Here is an 18256-nt window from a genome sequence, read left to right as displayed (position 1 = left end):
CTGGATTTTCTTCTCTCATTTTGTCTGTCATAGTTGACATGTACCTATGATGAGAATTACAGGCCTCTCTCATCTTTTTAAGTGGGAGAACTTGCACAATTGGTGGCTGACTAAATACTTTTTTGTATGTACGTCAGCTTTGACATCGTTTTTTTTTACATCAGCGTTAAACTAGACATCGGGCCGATACCGATGTTGGCATTTTCAGCTAATATCCTGCGATTCCGACATGTTCACCGATACATCGTGCATCCCTTACCCTGGGAAGTTACTGTTAACATTCCCTTTAGCAATCACATTATTGTGTGTGTGCGCGCATGTGTGTGTAATGTAAACTTACTGACTACCACTAACGCCCAGTCCCAAATCGAGCCGATACCCTATGCACTTGGTGGAGATTAAATAGATCCAAGCAATATTGCGATAAATGCCATCCAGCCTATCATTGGAAAAAATGACTGCTAAATTATATATACAGTGCCATCAGAAAGTATTCACACCCCTTGACCTTTTCAGCCTGAATTTAAAATGGTTTACATTCTGATTTTGGGACACTGTCCTACACATAATACCCTATAATGTGAAAGTATAACTCTTTTTTGGCAAGCATAAATAAGTTCAAGATTCTAAATTATCTTAACAAGTGACATAAGTTGTGTGGACTCACTGTGTGTGCAATATAGTTTAACATTATTTTTTAAATGACTACCTCATATCTGTACTCCACACATACAATCATTTGTAAGGTCCCTCAGGTCGAGCAGTACATTTCAAACACAGATTCAAAAACAAAGACCATGGAAGGGCACCTATTGGTAGATGGGTAAAAAAAAACATAAGCTAACATTGAATATACCTTTGAGCATGGTGAAGTTAATTACACTGGATGGTGTATCAATACACCCAGTAACTACAAAGATGCAGGTGTCCTTCCTAACTCAGTTGCCGGAGAGGAAGGAAACCCCTCAGCAATTTAACCACCAGGTCAATGGGAGTTAAATGGCTGTGATAGAAAAAACTGAAGATGGATCAACAATATTGTTGATACTAACTTAAATGGCAGAGTGAAAAGAAGGAAGCCTGTACAGAATAAGGCACTTATGTAAAACTGAAACAAATGAGGCAAAATGAACTTCTATGTCCTGAATACAAAGTGCTATGTTGGGGGAAATCCAAAACACCACATCATTGAGTGCCACCCTTGATATTTTCAAGCATTTGTGCCTGCATCACGTTATGGGTATGCTTGTAATCGGCAAGGACTAGGACGTTTTTTTATGATAAAAATAAATGGAATAGAGCTAAGCACAGGCAAATTCTAGAGGAAAACCTGGTTCAGTCTGTTTTCCAAAAGACACATGGAGACTTACCCAGAAAGACTCACAGATAGAATTGTTATAAATGGCTGCCAAAAGGTGATTCTAACGCCTCACTTTGCGTTCTTAGGAAACTATGTAGTATTTTGTTTTTTTTAAATGTATTATTTCTTACACCGTTACCCCAGGAAATCTTAAGTCTTATTACATACAGCCGGGAGGAACTATTGGAAATAAGATGTCAACTTACCAATTAAATTTGATTTGACATGTACAGTGCATTCGGAAAGTATTCAGACCCCTTGACTTTTTCCACATTGTTACATTACAGCCTTATTCTAAAATGGATTAAATACATGTTCCTCATCAATCTAGGCACTGAACTCACAAGGACAGTGTTCTTGAAGCTCTAGGATTAAATAAACATGAAATGTATCAACTGTCGCTTCACTACTGAAAACTCGCTAACCAAAAAGTGTTTCTCTTATCCTCTAACACAAGCACTTCCTTCAACCACGAGTGAGTAAACAATTGTTTAAAAAAATATATTGCGTGTATCTGATGGCCTGTACAGGTCCGGAAAGATACATCTATTGTTTTGTTATGTGTTTTACTCTGCCTGCAAACACACTGGATGATTCAGAATCCATTGAAGAGCTTGAACGATTCATTGACAAGAGATACTTACGAGCTCAAAGAAATGTCGCTGGTTTCGTAGGATTCAAGCACTGTTAAGGACAATAAACCCAATCAACTAAACAAACCAAAGCCAAGTTGGCCAAGCAGTATCAAAGATGGCACTAAACCATCCCCAAGCAAGAAGACGTGCATGTAGAGTTGGCGAGAGTTTTACTGATATGGATGTTGACTTGTTAAAACCCATCAATGAAAGGCTTGCCAAACTTGAGAGGATGTCAATGCATTATGTGCCGGTCTAGAATTCAGCCAATGTCAGAATGATCTAAGAAAAGAGAACACGGAACGGAAAGGTAATGAAGACTCTATTCATGCAAGGTGGAGGTGTTGCAAAGGGAGAACAAACAACTTAAAGAAACCTTGCTTGATGTACAGTGTCGATCAATGCGGGACAATCTAATCTTTTCAGGGATAATGGAGAATGACAACATCAGAAGCTGTGAGGACACCATCTGAGACTTTATGTCTACTCAACTGAATCTGCCCACATATGTTATGCGTAATGTCACTTTCTCCAGAGTCCATAGAATGGGTAAGGCCTCTGGGACTAGGCCACGGGCTATTATTGCATGTTTTGAATTTTTTAAGCAAAATGAAAATAGCGAAGAGCAGTGGCAGACAACTCAGAAACACTAATTTTGGAATTAATGATCACTTCCCCACGGAAAGGAGAAAAAAAACTATCCCACCATGATGGAAAAGCGTTGCCCGAATCAACGAGTCTCCATGGTGATGGATAAACTTTAAATCAACGGGCAACTGTATCAGGATTCCAGACTAACTCCCTGGCTATTTTAATTCAATGTTCAAACATGTGTATCATGACAACTTCAACTATAATGAATACATGCACTATTGATCTCCACTTGACAAGGAAAGGGCTGCATATACAGTGGGGAGAACAAGTATTTGATAACCTGCAAAATCGGGCAGTGTTTCCTACTTACAAAGCATGTAGAGTTCTGTATTTTTTTTTATCATAGGTACACTTCAACTGTGAGAGATGGAATCTAAAACAAAAATCCAGAAAATCACATTGTCTGATTTTTAAGTAATTAATTTGCATTTTATTGCATGACATAAGTATTTGATACATCAGAAAAGCATAACTTAATATTTGGTACAGAAACCTTTGTTTGCAATTACAGAGATCATACGTTTCCTGTAGTTCTTGATCAGGTTTGCACACACTGCAGCAGGGATTTTGGCCCACTCCTGCATACAGACCTTCTCCAGATCCTTCAGGTTTCGGGGCTGTCGCTGAGCAATACGTACTTTCAGCTCCCTCCAAAGATTTTCTATTGGGTTCAGGTCTGGAGACTGGCTAGGCCACTCCAGGACCTTGAGATGCTTCTTACGGAGCCACTCCTTAGTTGCCCTGGCTGTGTGTTTCGGGTCGTTGTCATGCTGGAAGACCCAGCCACGACACATCTTCAATGCTCTTACTGAGGGAAGGAGGTTGTTGGCCAAGATCATGCGATGCATGGCCCCATCCATCCTCCCCTCAATACGGTGCAGTCGTCCTTGTCCCCTTTGCAGAAAAGCATCCCCAAAGAATGATGTTTCCACCTCAATGCTTCACGGTTGGAATGGTGTTCTTGGGGTTGTACTCATCCTTCTTCCTCCAAACACACCGAGTGAAGTTCAGACCAAAAAGCTATATTTTTGTTTCATCAGACCGCATGACCTTCTCCAATTCCTCCTCTGGATCATCCAGATGGTCATTGGCAAACTTCAGGCGGGCCTGGACATGCGCTGGCTTGAACAGGGGGACCTTGCGTGCGCCTCAGGATTTTAATCCATGATGGCGTAGTGTGTTACTAATGGTTTTCTTTGAGACTGTGGTCACAGCTCTCTTCAGGTCATTGACCAGGTCCTGCCGTGTAGTTCTGGGCTGATTCCTCACCTTCCTCATGATCATTGATCCCCCACGAGGTGAGATCTTGCATGGAGCCCTAGGCCGAGGGTGATTGACCGTCCTCTTGAACTTCTTCCATTTTCTAATAATTGCACCAACAGTTGTTGCCTTCTCACCAAGCTGCTTGCCTATTGTCCTGTAGCCCATCCCAGCAGGTCTACAATTTGATCCCTTATGTCCTTAGACAGCTCTCTGGTCTTAGCCATTGTGGAGAGGTTGGAGTCTGTTTGATTGAGTGTGTGGACAGGTGTCTTTTATACAGGTAACGAGTTCAAACAGGATCAGTTAATACAGGTAATGAGTGGAGAACAGGAGGGATTCTTAAAGAAAAACTAACAGGTCTGTGAGAGCCGGAACTCTTACTGGTTGGTAGGTGATCAAATACTTATGTAATCCATTAAAATGCAAATTAATTACTTAAAAATCATACAATGTGATTTTCTGAATTTATGTTTTAGATTCCGTCTCTCACAGTTGAAGTGTACCTATGATAAAAATTACAGACCTCTACATGCTTTGTAAGTAGGAAACACTGCCGATTTTGCAGGTTATCAAATACTTGTTCTCCCCACTGTATGTGGCAGGGTCTACAGTCAATCACAGATTACAAAAAGAAAACCAACCCCGTCGCGGACACCAATGTCTTGCTCCCAGACAAACTAAAACAACTTCTTTGCTCGCATTGAGGAAAATACAGTGCCACTGACACGGCCCGCTACAAAAACCTGTGGTCTCTCCTTCACCGCAGCCAACATGAGTAAAGCGTTTAAATGTGTTAAGCCTTGCAACTGCATCCCTAGCCGCGACCTCAGAGCATGCGCAGACCAGCTGGCTGGTGTGTTTACGGGCATATTCAATCAATCCCTATCCCAGTCTGCTGTTCCCACATGCTTCAAGAGGGCCAACATTGTTCCTGTTCCCAAGAAAGCTAAGGTAACTGAGGTAAACAACTATCACCCCGTAGCACTCACTTCCGTCATCATGAAGTGCTTTGAGAGACTAGTCAAGGATTATATCACCTCCACCCTACCTGACACCCTAGACCCACTCCAATTTGCTTTCCGCCCCAATAGGTCCACAGCCGAGGCAATCACACTGCCCTAACCCATCTGGACAAAAGGAATACCTATGTAAGAATGCTGTTCATCGATTACAGCTCAGCATTTAATGCCATAGTACCCTCCAAACTCGTCATTAAGCTCGAGACCCTGGGTCTCCACCCCGCCCTGTGCAACTGGATCCTGGACTTTGACGAGCCGCCCCCAGGTGGTGAAGGTAGGAAACAACATCTCCACCCGCTGATCCTCAACACTGGGGCCCAACAAAGGTGCGTTCTAAGCCCTCTCCTGTGCTCCCTGTTCACCCATGACTGTGTGGCCATGCACGCCTCCAACTCAATCATCAAGTTTTCAGATGACACTACAGTGGTAGGCTTGATTACCAACAACGACGAGACGGCCTACAGGGAGGAGGTGAGGGCTCTGGGTGTGATGTCAGGAAAATAACCTCACACTCAACGTCAACAAAACCAAGGAGATGATCGTGGACTTCAGGAAACAGAGCAGAGGGAGCACCCCTCTATCCACATTGATGGGACAGTAGTGGAGAAGGTGGGAAGCGTCAAGTTCATCGGCGTACACATCACTGACATTCTGAAATGGTCCGCCCACACAGACAGTGTGGTGAAGAAAGCACAACAGCGCCTCTTCAACCTCAGGAGGCTGAAGAAATGCGGCTTGTCTCCAAAAACACTCACAAATGTTTACAGATGCCCAATCAAGAGCATCCTGTTGGGCTGTATCAACTGCTCCGCCCACAACTGTAAGGCGAGCACAACAGTGAGGTGAGCACAACGCGTCACCGGGGTAAACTACCTGCCCTCCAGGACACCTACACCACCCAATGTCACAGGAAGGCCAAAAAGATCATCAAGGACAACAACCACCCGAGCCACTGCCTGTTCACAACCGCAATCAACCAGAAGGCAAGGTTAGTACAGGTGCATCAAAGCTGGGACCGGGAGACTGAAAAACAGCTTCCATCTCAAGGCCATCAGACTGTTAAATAGCCATCACTAACATTGAGTGGCTGCTGCCAACATACTGACTCAAATCTTCATCCACTTTTAACTATAAAAATTTGGATATAATAAATGTATTACTCGTCACTTTAAACAATGCCACTTTATATAATGTTTACATACCCTACATTTACTCATCTTATGTATATGCTGTACTCTATACCATCTACTGCATCTTGCCTATGCTGTTCGGCCATCGCTCATCCATATATTTATATGTACATATTCTTATTCATTCTTTTACACTTGTGTGTGTAAGGTAGTTGTTGTGAAATTGTTAGATTACTTGTTAGATATTACTGCATGATCGGAACTAAAAGCACAAGCATTTCACTACACTTGCATTAACCTCTGCTAGCCATGTGTATGTGACCAATGAAATGTGATTTTATTTGAGGCCTTCAAAAATACGCCAAACAAATGATATAGTTGCTGGAAATGTAATTGGCTATTCTTAACACTGAGGTTAAAGAGTAAATGAACATTGTTTCCAGAGAAGTGATATATTATTTAGTATCTGGAAGTGTGACCAGTCAGATTCAGTAAAACTCCATGTTCTATTACGGAGTGGAATTTATTTTAATTACATTGAATTAAACTCTACTTCTTGTCACTATAATTCAAATTCTACAATCCTTTGGGGTGTGGCCAACTGAATTGAATTTAAATTCATTCTGAATTGAGCCCGAACCCTGGTAGCAACCAGCTCCTACTTGTGCCACCATTGCACATTTTGAATGGTCTGGAGGAGCCCCCCCCCCCCCCCCCCCCCCCACCCACTGAAATGTCACATTACATAAGTATTCAGACCCTTTACTCAGTGCTTTGTTGAATCACCTTTTCACAGCGAATACAACCTTGAGTCTTCTTGGGTATGACGCTACAATTCTTCTCTGCAGATCCTCTCAAGCTGTCTGGTTGGATGGGCAGCGTCGCTGCACAGCTGTTTTCTGGTCTCTCCAGAGCCCAGATTCAAGTCCGGGCTCTGGCTGGGCCACTCAAGGACATTCAGATACTTGTCCCGAAGCCACTCCTATGTTTTGGCTGTGTGCTTAGGGTTGTTGTCCTGTTGGAAGGTGAACATTTGCCCCAGTCTGAGGTCTTGAGCGCTCTGGAGCAGGTTTTCATCAAGGCTCTGTACTTTGCTCAGTTCATCTTTCCATCGATCCTGACTAGTTTCTGTGTTCCTGCTGCTGGAAAAACATCCACACAGCATGATGCTGCCACCCCCATGCTTCACCGTAGGGATGGTGCAAGGTTTCCTCCAGATGTGACAGTTGGCATTCAAGCTAAAGAGTTCAATCTTGGTTTCATCAGACCAGAGAATCTTGTTTCTCATGGTAAGAGTCCTTTAGGTGCCTTTTGGCAATGTATGCCACTTCTCACTAAAAGGCACTTCTGGCCACTACAATAAAGGCCTGGTTGGTGGAGTACTACAGAGATGGTTGTCCTTCTGGAAAGTTCTCCCTTTACACAGGAACTCTGGAGCTCTGTCAGTGACCATCAGGGTCTGGTCACCTCCCTGACCAAGGCCCTAATCCCGCCATTGCTCAGTTTGTCCAGGTTGGCAAGGTCTAGGGAGAGTCTTGGTGGTTCCAAACCAATTCCATTTAAGAACGATGGAGGCCACTGTGTTCTTGGGGACCTTCAATGCTGCAGAAATGTTTTGATACCCTTCCCCAGATATGTGCCTCGACACAAACCTGCCACGGAGCACTACGGACAATTCCTTTGACCTCATGGCTTGGTTTTTGCTCTGACATGCACTGTCAACTGTGGGACTTGATGTAGACAGGTGTGTGTGCCTTTCCAAATCATGTCCAATAAATTGAATTCACCCAGGTGGACTCCAATCAAGTTGCAGAAACATCTCAAGGATAATCAATGGAAACAGAATGCACCTGAACTCAATTTTGAGTCTCATAGGCTCTGAGTTTTTGGGTAAATAAGGTATTTCTGTTTATTTTTAACATGTTTGCAAAAATGTCTAAATCTGTTTTGTCTTTGCCATTATGGAGTATTGTGTGTAGATTTTTGTTTTGATTAGGATCTCTCTAAGTCCTCATTTGGACTAATCTTCCAAGAGTCCTTAAACATTCAAATACAATTTATAATACAAACACATTTTCAAATAAAACACTGTTACAAACAAACATAATACACTGACATATTGCCCAGATAAATACCAGATAAAAACCGTCTAAAAAGAGAGATTTTTCATCCACCATAGGACAGAACAACTGTCCTATATGTTATATTTAAATGGTTTTAAAGTCTTGTTTGAATTTATATCTAGAAATGTTTCTGGTTTGCTCAGATAAATTATTCAATTTCTTTATTGCTCTAAGTCAATGTTATTTTGCCTATTTCTCTTTTCTTTCTGGATAACACATAGATGGTGGAGTATTTACTGAATGTCTCTTACCAACTGAGTACTGTTTTGAATAGAGTTTGGCTGTTTTTAAATGGTGTATATTATAAAATAAGCCTTTTCCTGGTGGAACAGACCAACATAACTTTGGTTTTCTTGGTGTTTAAAAACTGTACACTCACAAACCTGACATTATCCTTAGCATTGAGCCACTGGTCAGTCATGTCAACCAATGCAGTGGTAGTGGAATGTTTTTTGGGATAAGCATGCTGATTGGCTGTAATCAGATCATTCTTTTCCATGTACTCTCATATTTGTCTACTCACAATACCCTCCAATATATTACTGAGTGAAGGTTGACTATTGGCACGAGTAATGGGTTCTTTGCTGTCTTTTGGGATAGGACACATCCAGATAGGACACTTTAGAGCTAGGTCTATACACACATCCCACCAATATGGATGCCTAGTGAGGCAGATGTGCTCATCCCTCCTCTTAAAAGGATTTTGATTCTGAATGTACAGTGCTGCACCCCCACTATTCCTGTCCCTTCTAAGTAGACTATATCATGAATCTTCATTTGCCAATCATTTACAGATGCATCTAAATGCGTTTCGGTCAAAGCTAAAATATGAATATTATTTAAGTTGACCAAGTTTAAAAACCTCATGTATTTTGTTAGGAAGGCTACATACATTAACCTGAGCTACAGTGGGGAGAACCAAGTATTTGATACACTGCCGATTTTGCAGGTTTTCCTACTTACAAGAGAGCATTGAAGATGTGTGAAACTACGTGCAAATTAATTACTTAAAAATCACACAATGTGATTTTCGTTTTAGATTCCGTCTCTCACAGTTGAAGTGTACCTATGATAAAATTACAGACCTCTACATGCTTTGTAAGTAGGAATACCTGCAAAATCGGCAGTGTATCAAATACTTGTTCTCCCCACTGTACCTCTCGTGTCTGAGCCGTTGAGTTGCGACTCTACTTTGTCTCTATACTGACGCTTAGCTTGTTTGATTGCCTTGGAGGGAATAGCTACACTGTTTGTATTCGGTCATGTTTCCGGTCGCCTTGCCATGATTAAAAGCAGTGGTTCGCGCTTTCAGTTTGCGTGAATGCTGCCATCAATCCACGGTTTCTGGTTGAGGAAGGTTTTAATAGTCGGGGTCAACTTGAGAATTAAATTAATACATTCTGAAAATTGTAGTATTTCCCAATATTGAACAAAATGTAAGTGATTGATTAAATATAATAACTTATATTTGCATACATGTTTTGTTTTCCTTGATAATTTAAGCGTTTGTCCTGAAAATCCATTGTTTCAACAATATTTTATATGCATGTTTATAACATGTTATTTTATGTACAACATCTAACAAAGAATACAAATTCATTGAATTTCACTGAATAAATTGTATTTTCTTTCATTCAAATTGCAATTCTGTATCCTGTTTACAACTTCAATTCAAATTGCCTCAAATTCAAATTCTGGAATCTCAATTCAATTTTGAATTGATCCGAAACCTGGTTTCTATACAATGGTGGAGGTTGAGGCGAGTGACCCATTCACAATTTAAAGTCCCTCCACACCCTACATTAAACAGTCTCTCCAGGATTACAAGATAGCATACATAGTACAACGCAAAAATCAACCAATCCATGCATATTACGCGAGAGCTCACAATTGACCCATCACTGCACTTTACTGCATTAAAAGGGTCCAAAACAAATGAGGTTTCGCAATTTCGACCACTTACCTCAAACTGCCCAATCAAACCATACGTCAAACTTTCTTCCCCCGTCTGCGTGTTAAAATGTCAGTCATCAACCATCAGTTTATGACAGACAGAACAATGAACAGGAATCTAATTTACCAACAAAAATCACAGCTAAAGACCGTGCAAAACTATTTCCAAATATTTGACATGAAAGTGGGGGCAAATTGTAATGCACTCCATGCAACGTTGTGCTGGAACACAAGGTCACTTCGAAACAGCAAAGCATGTGAAAAGAATGTCCAAACGGTCATCACAGCAGCGGCAGATCACCATGACCAAAGCAACAGCAGTGAAATCTGTGGTAGTGATGTGTAGTTCGCGAATGATTAGTTATTTTTGAAATACTTTTTAGTGACTCGAGAATCATCATAATTTTTTTATTTTACTGCTGGCTGCAATGAATCGCAAATAATGATTGATTCACGAGCCTCTGGCTCAGCGTACGCAGACCAACAACTGTGCCCTCTATAAAATAGATCATTCTGCAGGTAGCATAGAGACGTATTCGACTTAAAATCCTACTAGGACTGAGCACATGTGAAATTAACATGGTCCAAAAAAATGGCTGCCGTGTAACGTTGAATTGGTTGCCACTGAAGGTTGAAGAAAAGCAAGTGTAAAGGTGGGTGACTTCAATCACCATCATTACATTACATTATTAAAAGTGATGATGCAGCCCCCTGCCAACAAACGGTTAGTGTTTTTATTGAAGACTGGTGACACCAGCTTTGTATATTGCTGCAAAGTCCTTAGGGCTCCAGCTAAGATAACCTCTAGTCTAGGGAAACACTGCTAGAGCTCTTGGACTCTGAGGAGACTGTCTGTAGAGTTGAACAGCTGTTGGATGGGCAAATCATACGTGTAGTTTAAGCAGGCCAGGTGCATGTGTGTGTGTTAAAGCATTCTGGGCAGTTTAGGGTGGAAACACTGCTGGGAATACACACACACACACACACACACACACATTACTAACACAGATTCCCCTTTCAGAGGAGAACCAGATGTGCAATACATTGAAGTAGGGCGATGGTTTGTGTAATACTGATGTTATATTGAAATGTCAAATGTGTGTTAATGTTTATACATACAGTGCCTTGCGAAAATATTCGGCCCCCTTGAACTTTGCGACCTTTTGCCACATTTCAGGCTTCAAACATAAAGATATAAAACTGTATTTTTTTGTGAAGAATCAACAACAAGTGGGACACAATCATGAAGTGGAACGACATTTATTGGATATTTCAAACTTTTTTAACAAATCAAAAACTGAAAAACTGGGCGTGCAAAATTATTCAGCCCCTTTACTTTCAGTGCAGCAAACTCTCTCCAGAAGTTCAGTGAGGATCTCGGAATGATCCAATGTTGACCTAAATGACTAATGATGATAAATACAATCCACCTGTGTGTAATCAAGTCTCCGTATAAATGCACCTGCACTGTGATAGTCTCAGAGGTCCGTTAAAAGCGCAGAGCATCATGAAGAACAAGGAACACACCAGGCAGGTCCGAGATACTGTTGTGAAGAAGTTTAAAGCCGGATTTGGATACAAAAAGATTTCCCAAGCTTTAAACATCCCAAGGAGCACTGTGCAAGCGATAATATTGAAATGGAAGGAGTATCAGACCACTGCAAATCTACCAAGACCTGGCCGTCCCTCTAAACTTTCCGCTCATACAAGGAGAAGACTGATCAGAGATGCAGCCAAGAGGCCCATGATCACTCTGGATGAACTGCAGAGATCTACAGCTGAGGTGGGAGACTCTGTCCATAGGACAACAATCAGTCGTATAGTGCACAAATCTGGCCTTTATGGAAGAGTGGCAAGAAGAAAGCCATTTCTTAAAGATATCCATAAAAAGTGTCGTTTAAAGTTTGCCACAAGCCACCTGGGAGACACACCAAACATGTGGAACATCTGGTCAGATGAAACCAAAATTGAACTTTTTGGCAACAATGCAAAACGTTATGTTTGGCGTAAAAGCAACACAGCTCATCACTCTGAACACACCATCCCCACTGTCAAACATGGTGGTGGCAGCATCATGGTTTTTGGCCTGCTTTTCTTCAGCAGGGACAGGGAAGATGGTTAAAATTGATGGGAAGATGGATGGAGCCAAATACAGGACCATTCTGGAAGAAAACCTGATGGAGTCTGCAAAAGACCTGAGACTGGGACGGAGATTTGTCTTCCAACAAGACACTGATCCAAAACATAAAGCAAAATCTACAATGGAATGGTTCAAAAATAAACATATCCAGGTGTTAGAATGGCCAAGTCAAAGTCCAGACCTGAATCCAATTGAGAATCTGTGGAAAGAACTGAAAACTGCTGTTCACAAATGCTCTCCATCCAACCTCACTGAGCTCGAGCTGTTTTGCAAGGAGGAATGGGAAAAAATGTCAGTCTCTCGATGTGCAAAACTGATAGAGACATACCCCAAGCGACTTACAGCTGTAATCGCAGCAAAAGGTGGCGCTACAAAGTATTAACTTAAGGGGGCTGAATAATTTTGCACGCCCAATTTTTCAGTTTTTGATTTGTTAAAAAAGTTTGAAATATCCAATAAATGTCGTTCCACTTCATGATTGTGTCCCACTTGTTGTTGATTCTTCACATAAAAATACAGTTTTATATCTTTATGTTTGAAGCCTGAAATGTGGCAAAAGGTCGCAAAGTTCAAGGGGGCCGAATATTTTCGCAAGGCACTGTATGTAAGTTATTTTGTGTGCAACAGTTGGGTGGTGTGTGTGTACATTCGAAGTCAGAAGTTTACATACACCTTAGCCAAATACATTTAAACTCAGTTTTTCACAATTCCTGACATTTAATCCTAGTAAAAAGTCCCTGTATTAGGTCAGTTAGGATCACCACTTTATTTTAAGAAAGTGAAATGTCAGAATAATAGTAGAGAGAACGATTTATTTCAGCTTTTATTTCTTTCATCACATTCCCAGTTGGTCAGACGTTTACATACACTCAATTAGTATTTGGTAGCATTGCCTTTAAATTGTTTAACTTGGGTCAAAAGTTTTGGGTAGCCTTCCACAAGCTTCCCACAATAAGCTCCTGACAGAGCTGGTGCAACTGAGTCAGGTTTGTAGGCCTCCTTGCTCACACACGCTTTTTCAGTTCTGCCCACAAATGTTCTATGGGATTGAGGTCAGGGCTTTGTGATGGCCACTCCAATACCTTGACTTGTTGTCCATAAGCCATTTTAGCACAACTTCGGCAGTATGCTTAGGGTCATTGTCCATTTGGAAGACCCATTTGCAACCAAGCTTTAACTTCCTGACTAATGTCTTGCTTCAATATACCCACATAATTTTCTTTCCTCATGAAGCCATCTATTTTGTGAAGTGCACCAGTCCCTCCTGCAGCAAAGCACCCCCATGCTTTACGGTGTTCTGCGGCTTTCAAGCCTCCCCCCTTTTCCTCCAAACATAACGATGGTCATTATGGCCAAACAGTTATATTTTTGTTTCATCAGACTAGAGGACATTTCTCCAAAAAGTATGACCTTTGTCCCCATGTGCAGTTGCAAACCATAGTCTGGCTTTTTTGGAGCAGTGACTTCTTCCTTGCTGAGTGGCCTTTCAGGTTATGTAGATACAGGACTCGTTTTACTGTGGATATAGATATTTTTGTAGCCGTTTCCTCCCGCATCTTCACAAGGTCCTTTGATGTTGTTCTGGGATTGATTTGCACACCTTTTCACACCAATGTGTACGTTCATCTCCAGGAGACAAAACGCATCTCCTTCCTAAGCGGTATGACGGCTGCGTGGTCCCATGGTGTTTATACTTGCGTACTATTGTTTGTACAGATGAACGTGGTACCTTCAGGCGTTTGGAGGTCTTGGCTGATTTCTTTTGATTTTCCCATGATGTCAAGCAAAGAGGCACTGGGCTTGAAGGTAGGCCTTGAAATACATCCACAGGTACACCTCCAATTGACTCATAATGTAAATTGGTCTATCAGAAGCTTCTAAAGCAATGACATAATTTTCTGGAATTTTCAAAGCTGTTTAAAGGCACAGTCAACTTCGTGTATGTAAACTTCTGACCCAGTGGAATTGTGATACAGTGAATTATAAGTTAAATAATCTGTTTGTAAACAATTGTTGGAAAAATTGCTTGTCATGCAAAGTAGATGTTAACCGACTTGCCAAAACTATAGTTTGTTAACAAGACATTCGTGGAGTGGTTGAAAAACGAGTTTTAATGACTCCAAATAAAGTGTATGTAAACTTCCGACTTCAACTGTACACACACTTGTGTGTGCAATTTTTTACATAGAATGTGTCCAGCTAATTTCTTTGAACGTTAAATGCCTGATTTGAAGTAGGAGCAAAAATACTGTACTGCCCACATAATGTGTGTGTGTGTGTGTGGTTGCAGTAGTCTTTCGAAGTAACCAGGTCATTCACCTAAAACCACAGGCCCTAGCAAAAACACTCTGCATAATGCAATACTAATTAATATAGAAGGGTAAAAAATGTTGCTGCAATCAAAAATATAACAAAATGTTGCTGCAATCAATTGGCTACCAACCCACAACCGGTGGTTGTTGTATTCTTTATTTTAGTTAAATGATACTATTATAATAGCACTTAACAATGTTAAAATTTCTATTTTGGATGTGGGATGGGATGTTACTGTGGGGGCAGGGTAAATTCAACAGGGGGACGATGTTACTGTAGGGGGAGGGAGGGGGAAATTCGACAATACTGTAAACATATTATGCTTACCTTGAACTGAAAGGGATGTATCTCGTTGAGTGAGTGTCTCCTTAGCTTCTTGGTTAGAGTCTTCAACATCCTGAAATTTTACGAATATGGTTTCCCCAAACTATTTTTGTTGCTAAATGTACACTGGTGTGAAGCAATGCTACAACTACAGTGCATTCATTGCGAATTGTACAGCAGTTTACACATCAGTCGCACACATTTACACATTAACGCACACACCACACACACAAAGGTGGCACGCTCAACTTCTGTTGAAGAGAAGAATCAGCCCCGATATCAGGTTGAAGATAAACTCTGTGCAGGTCAAAATCTTGACATGATAGCGACCAAATCCGTTATTTGTGACAGGCTGGATTAGGACGAATTTGAACTAAAACCGACTTCTTGTGCGTTTATTTAGCTTGGTAGCGACGTAGCCAGTCCTGGTAGCTGGTTTCCCAGGTCCCAAATGAATACATCATAGTCGTTTCGACTTTCTCCTCCTATGCTTTGCAAAAATAATTGTAGCGCGCGCAAACTATGTAGGTTACTTTTACTGAACTTGCTCACATTTAGACAGGCACACAGCACTCATTCTCACAGACATACACACAGCCGAATGCAGGCTACATGGCACGCTAGTTTACAACAGACATACTACTTCTCTCCGTTATGGATCCGTCTTTTTCATTGGCTTCTCCACCGAATGTCGTTTTTTTCTGTCGAGGGAGGGGTGACTGTCTATTTCTTAAAGCCATATCTTGTTTTCATGGAACGATAAGCCTTATGTTTAAATACTGCCTAAGTCTGTAATGTATTTCAGCCCATTTTCATCTATTGGAGGAACAATAGGGTTACATAGATTTGGGAACTGTCATTAGGATGATGTGTGTCAAGTTTCGAATTTGAACTATAAAATAGCCTACTTCGTTTAAATATAAAATAATAGAATGTATTAGAATAGAATGAAAAATAATGCAATTCAAATAGAATATCACTTTATTTATTCATTATACAGTGACAATGGAAAAATAATAGCTTAAAATAAACAGTTTAAAGAAAAGGGGCACTCCAAAAAGTTATGACTACAAAATATGAACAATACATCATTACAAACTTATATTGTGAGTTATGATAGGGTAATACCGTTTTAATAAGCCCATGTGGCATTTATAAGTTAGTTTCTTCAGGAATCGATGGGTATATCATAAATTGAATGACCATTGTATAGCACAAAATCTTCCATATTGTGCCTTTACTGTAAGTGCGTCCCACGGGAGGGAAAGAAGAAAGGGAGGGGGAGAGGTAAGTACATGTCACTTATAATAGTCTTCATATTATTACTTTAATTTTGAGTTGCTTCTGGTCGGTTCAGTGACGTGTTAGCTTTGACAGCATTGGATTTGTTTCTTGTCATCCGAATAAAGACAATTGAACTGAAATTAAAGTGAGATTGAGATGTGGGTAAGAAAGAAGAGAGAGTCCGGTATAATTGGCGAGAGTAGAGAGATTCTATTTCAATGACATCATCATCTCCCTTACAAAAAAAACATACTGTTTTCACATGTTGAGCTTAAATTTCATAATCTATACAGCTAAAAACAACATTGCGATGTCAAAACAAGTTGACTTTGAGGTTAAAGAAAGTGTAGTGGGTACTAAGCTAACATGGATTTTTTTTTGATGGTCATACCATGGATCATTTAGCTACCTTATTTGGTTTTGAAGTGTCTGTACTATATCCATGTAACGGTTTTCTTGGTGAGAAGGAGAGTCGGACCAAAATGCAGCGTGTCTATTGCGATCCATGTTTAATGAACAACGTAAACACGAATGAACACAAACACTACAAAACAAAAGAACATAATGAACGAAAACCGAGACAGCCTATACTTGTGTAAACAAACACAGAATATGGACATCAAGACACTAAGGACAATCACCCACGACAAACTCAAAGAATATGGCTGCCTAAATATGGTTCCCAATCAGAGACAACTATAAACACCTGCCTCTGATTGAGAACCACTCCAGACAGCCATAGACTTTGCTAGATCACCCCACTAGCTACAATCCCAATACATACACACCAAAACCCCAAGACAAAACACACCACAATACAAAAACCCCATGCCACACCCTGGCCTGACCCAATACATCAATACATAAAGATAAACACAAAATACTTCGACCAGGGCGTGACAGAACCCCCCCCCCCTAAGGTGCGGACTCCCGAACGCACCTCAAAACAATAGGGAGGGTCTGGGTGGGCGTCTGTCCATGGTGGCGGCTCCGGCGCGGGACGTGGACCCCACTCAGTCAATGTCTTAGTCCCCTCTCCTCGCGTCCCTGGATAGTCCACCCTCGACGCCGACCATGGCCTAGTAGTCCTCACCCAGAACCCCACTGGACTGAGGAGCAGATCGGGACTGAAGGACAGCTCGGGACTGAGGCAGCTTGGGACTGAGGGGAAGCTCGGGAGTGAGAGAAAGCTCGGGAGTGAGAGAAAGCTCGGGAGTGAGAGAAAGCTCGGGAGTGAGAGAAAGCTCGGGAGTGAGAGAAAGCTCGGGAGTGAGAGGAAGCTCGGGAGTGAGAGGAAGCTCGGGAGTGAGAGGAAGCTCGGGAGTGAGAGGAAGCTCGGGAGTGAGAGGAAGCTCGGGAGTGAGAGGAAGCTCGGGAGTGAGAGGAAGCTCGGGAGTGAGAGGAAGCTCAGGCAGGTAGATAGATCTACCAGATCCTGGCTGGCTGGTGGTTTCAGCAGATCCTGGCTGACTGGCAGATCCTGGCTGACTGGCAGATCCCGGCCGACTGGCAGTTCTGGCAGATCCCGGCCGACTGGCGGATCTGGAAGAGTCTGGTTGACTGGCAGATCTGGAAGAGTCTGGTTGACTGGCGGATCTGGAAGAGTCTGGTTGACTGGCAGATCTGGAAGAGTCTGGTTGACTGGCGGATCTGGAAGAGTCTGGCTGACTGGCGGATCTGGAAGAGTCTGGCTGACTGGCGGATCTGGAAGAGTCTGGTTGACTGGCGGATCTGGAAGAGTCTGGCTGACTGGCGGATCTGGAAGAGTCTGGCTGACTGGCGGATCTGGAAGAGTCTGGCTGACTGGCGGATCTGGAAGAGTCTGGCTGCCTGGCGGATCTGGAAGAGTCTGGCTGCCTGGCGGATCTGGAAGAGTCTGGCTGACTGGCGGATCCTGGCAGACTGAAAGATCTGGCTGCTCCATGCTGACTGGCGGCTCTGGCTGCTCCATGTAGGCTGTCGGCTTCTTACAGACTGGCAGCTCTGGCGGCTCCGTGCAGACTGGCAGCTCCTTGCAGACTGGCAGCTCCTTGCAGACTGGCAGCTCCTTGCAGACTG

The 18256-nt window shown here is 42.1% G+C and overlaps 1 protein-coding gene across 4 annotated transcripts in view; it reads right to left on the bottom strand.

Moving 5' to 3' along the window:
* Window positions 1–15635, bottom strand: part of LOC110497479 (uncharacterized) — a 46212-nt gene extending 30577 nt beyond the window's left edge. For 2 of the 4 annotated variants that reach the window (XR_016488891.1, XM_036954469.2), the window contains exons 1-2: window positions 15555–15635; window positions 14918–14987 (exon numbers count right to left, since the gene is read on the bottom strand). Coding sequence is in view for 2 of the 4 variants with exons in the window: in XM_036954469.2 (XP_036810364.1) it covers window positions 14918–14986 (69 nt within the window). In the remaining 2 variants the exon portion in view is untranslated. Of the gene's footprint in view, window positions 1–14917 lie in introns of all 4 variants that reach the window. The other 2 variants (XR_005037681.2, XM_036954468.2) reach the window with 1 other exon arrangement.
* Window positions 15636–18256: the final 2621 nt, after the last annotated feature.

Source organism: Oncorhynchus mykiss, chromosome 19, assembly GCF_057628025.1.
Source record: "Oncorhynchus mykiss isolate SJ-2025 chromosome 19, ASM5762802v1, whole genome shotgun sequence".
NCBI lineage: Eukaryota > Metazoa > Chordata > Actinopteri > Salmoniformes > Salmonidae > Oncorhynchus > Oncorhynchus mykiss.
This window is presented reverse-complemented; position numbering and strand designations above follow the sequence as displayed.